Source organism: Acanthisitta chloris, unplaced genomic scaffold (genome assembly GCF_000695815.1).
Source record: "Acanthisitta chloris isolate BGI_N310 unplaced genomic scaffold, ASM69581v1 scaffold11250, whole genome shotgun sequence".
Classification (NCBI taxonomy): domain Eukaryota; kingdom Metazoa; phylum Chordata; class Aves; order Passeriformes; family Acanthisittidae; genus Acanthisitta; species Acanthisitta chloris.
Window position 1 is genome coordinate 1,262 of NW_008652215.1, and position 527 is coordinate 1,788.

Consider the following 527-nt stretch of genomic DNA (forward strand, 5'->3'; position numbering starts at 1 on the left):
AAAATGACACGGATGGGCACAAATCTGAGGCTTTAAGGGATGGCTGAGCTTAGACACTCAGCACAGTCACCGTCAGCATAAGGCAGCAAGGGCAGGGCCATGGTGAGGACCTCCCCCACCATCCAACAGGTACAGCAGAGACTCCTAACTGATGTATACAATGGCACAAGCGTTTGTATCACTTCACAATTGCTCTGTGTCACTGTGACAACATCAGTGCTGCTGTCCCGAGTGCCACAGTAATAGACAGCCTCGTCCTCAGCTTGGACCCCAGTGATGGTTAACGTGCCTGTGGAGCCAGACTTGGATCCAGAGAATCGCGAAGGGACATCCGAGGGTCTCTCGTCGTTCCAGTAGATGACAGTGACAGGGGCATTGCCAGGGACCTTCTGCTGATACCAGCCATAGTAGCCATTGCTACTCCCAGAGCAGGTGCCTCCCACGTTGGCTGACATTGAGGACAGCTGACTCGGTCATGCTTCCTGGACCAGAGAACCTGGAGTGGGGTCGGAGAGGAGACAAGACAG

The 527-nt window shown here is 54.3% G+C and overlaps 1 gene segment (V, D, J or C); it reads right to left on the minus strand.

The window, feature by feature from the left end:
- The window catches only part of LOC103803931, a gene marked incomplete at its 5' end in the record, with an annotated part of 1,614 nt that extends 1,120 nt beyond the window's left edge, over positions 1-494 (minus strand). The window contains 1 exon segment of the V gene segment in view: positions 204-494. Coding sequence covers positions 204-494 — 291 coding nt within the window.
- Between the last annotated feature and the right edge of the window lie 33 nt (positions 495-527).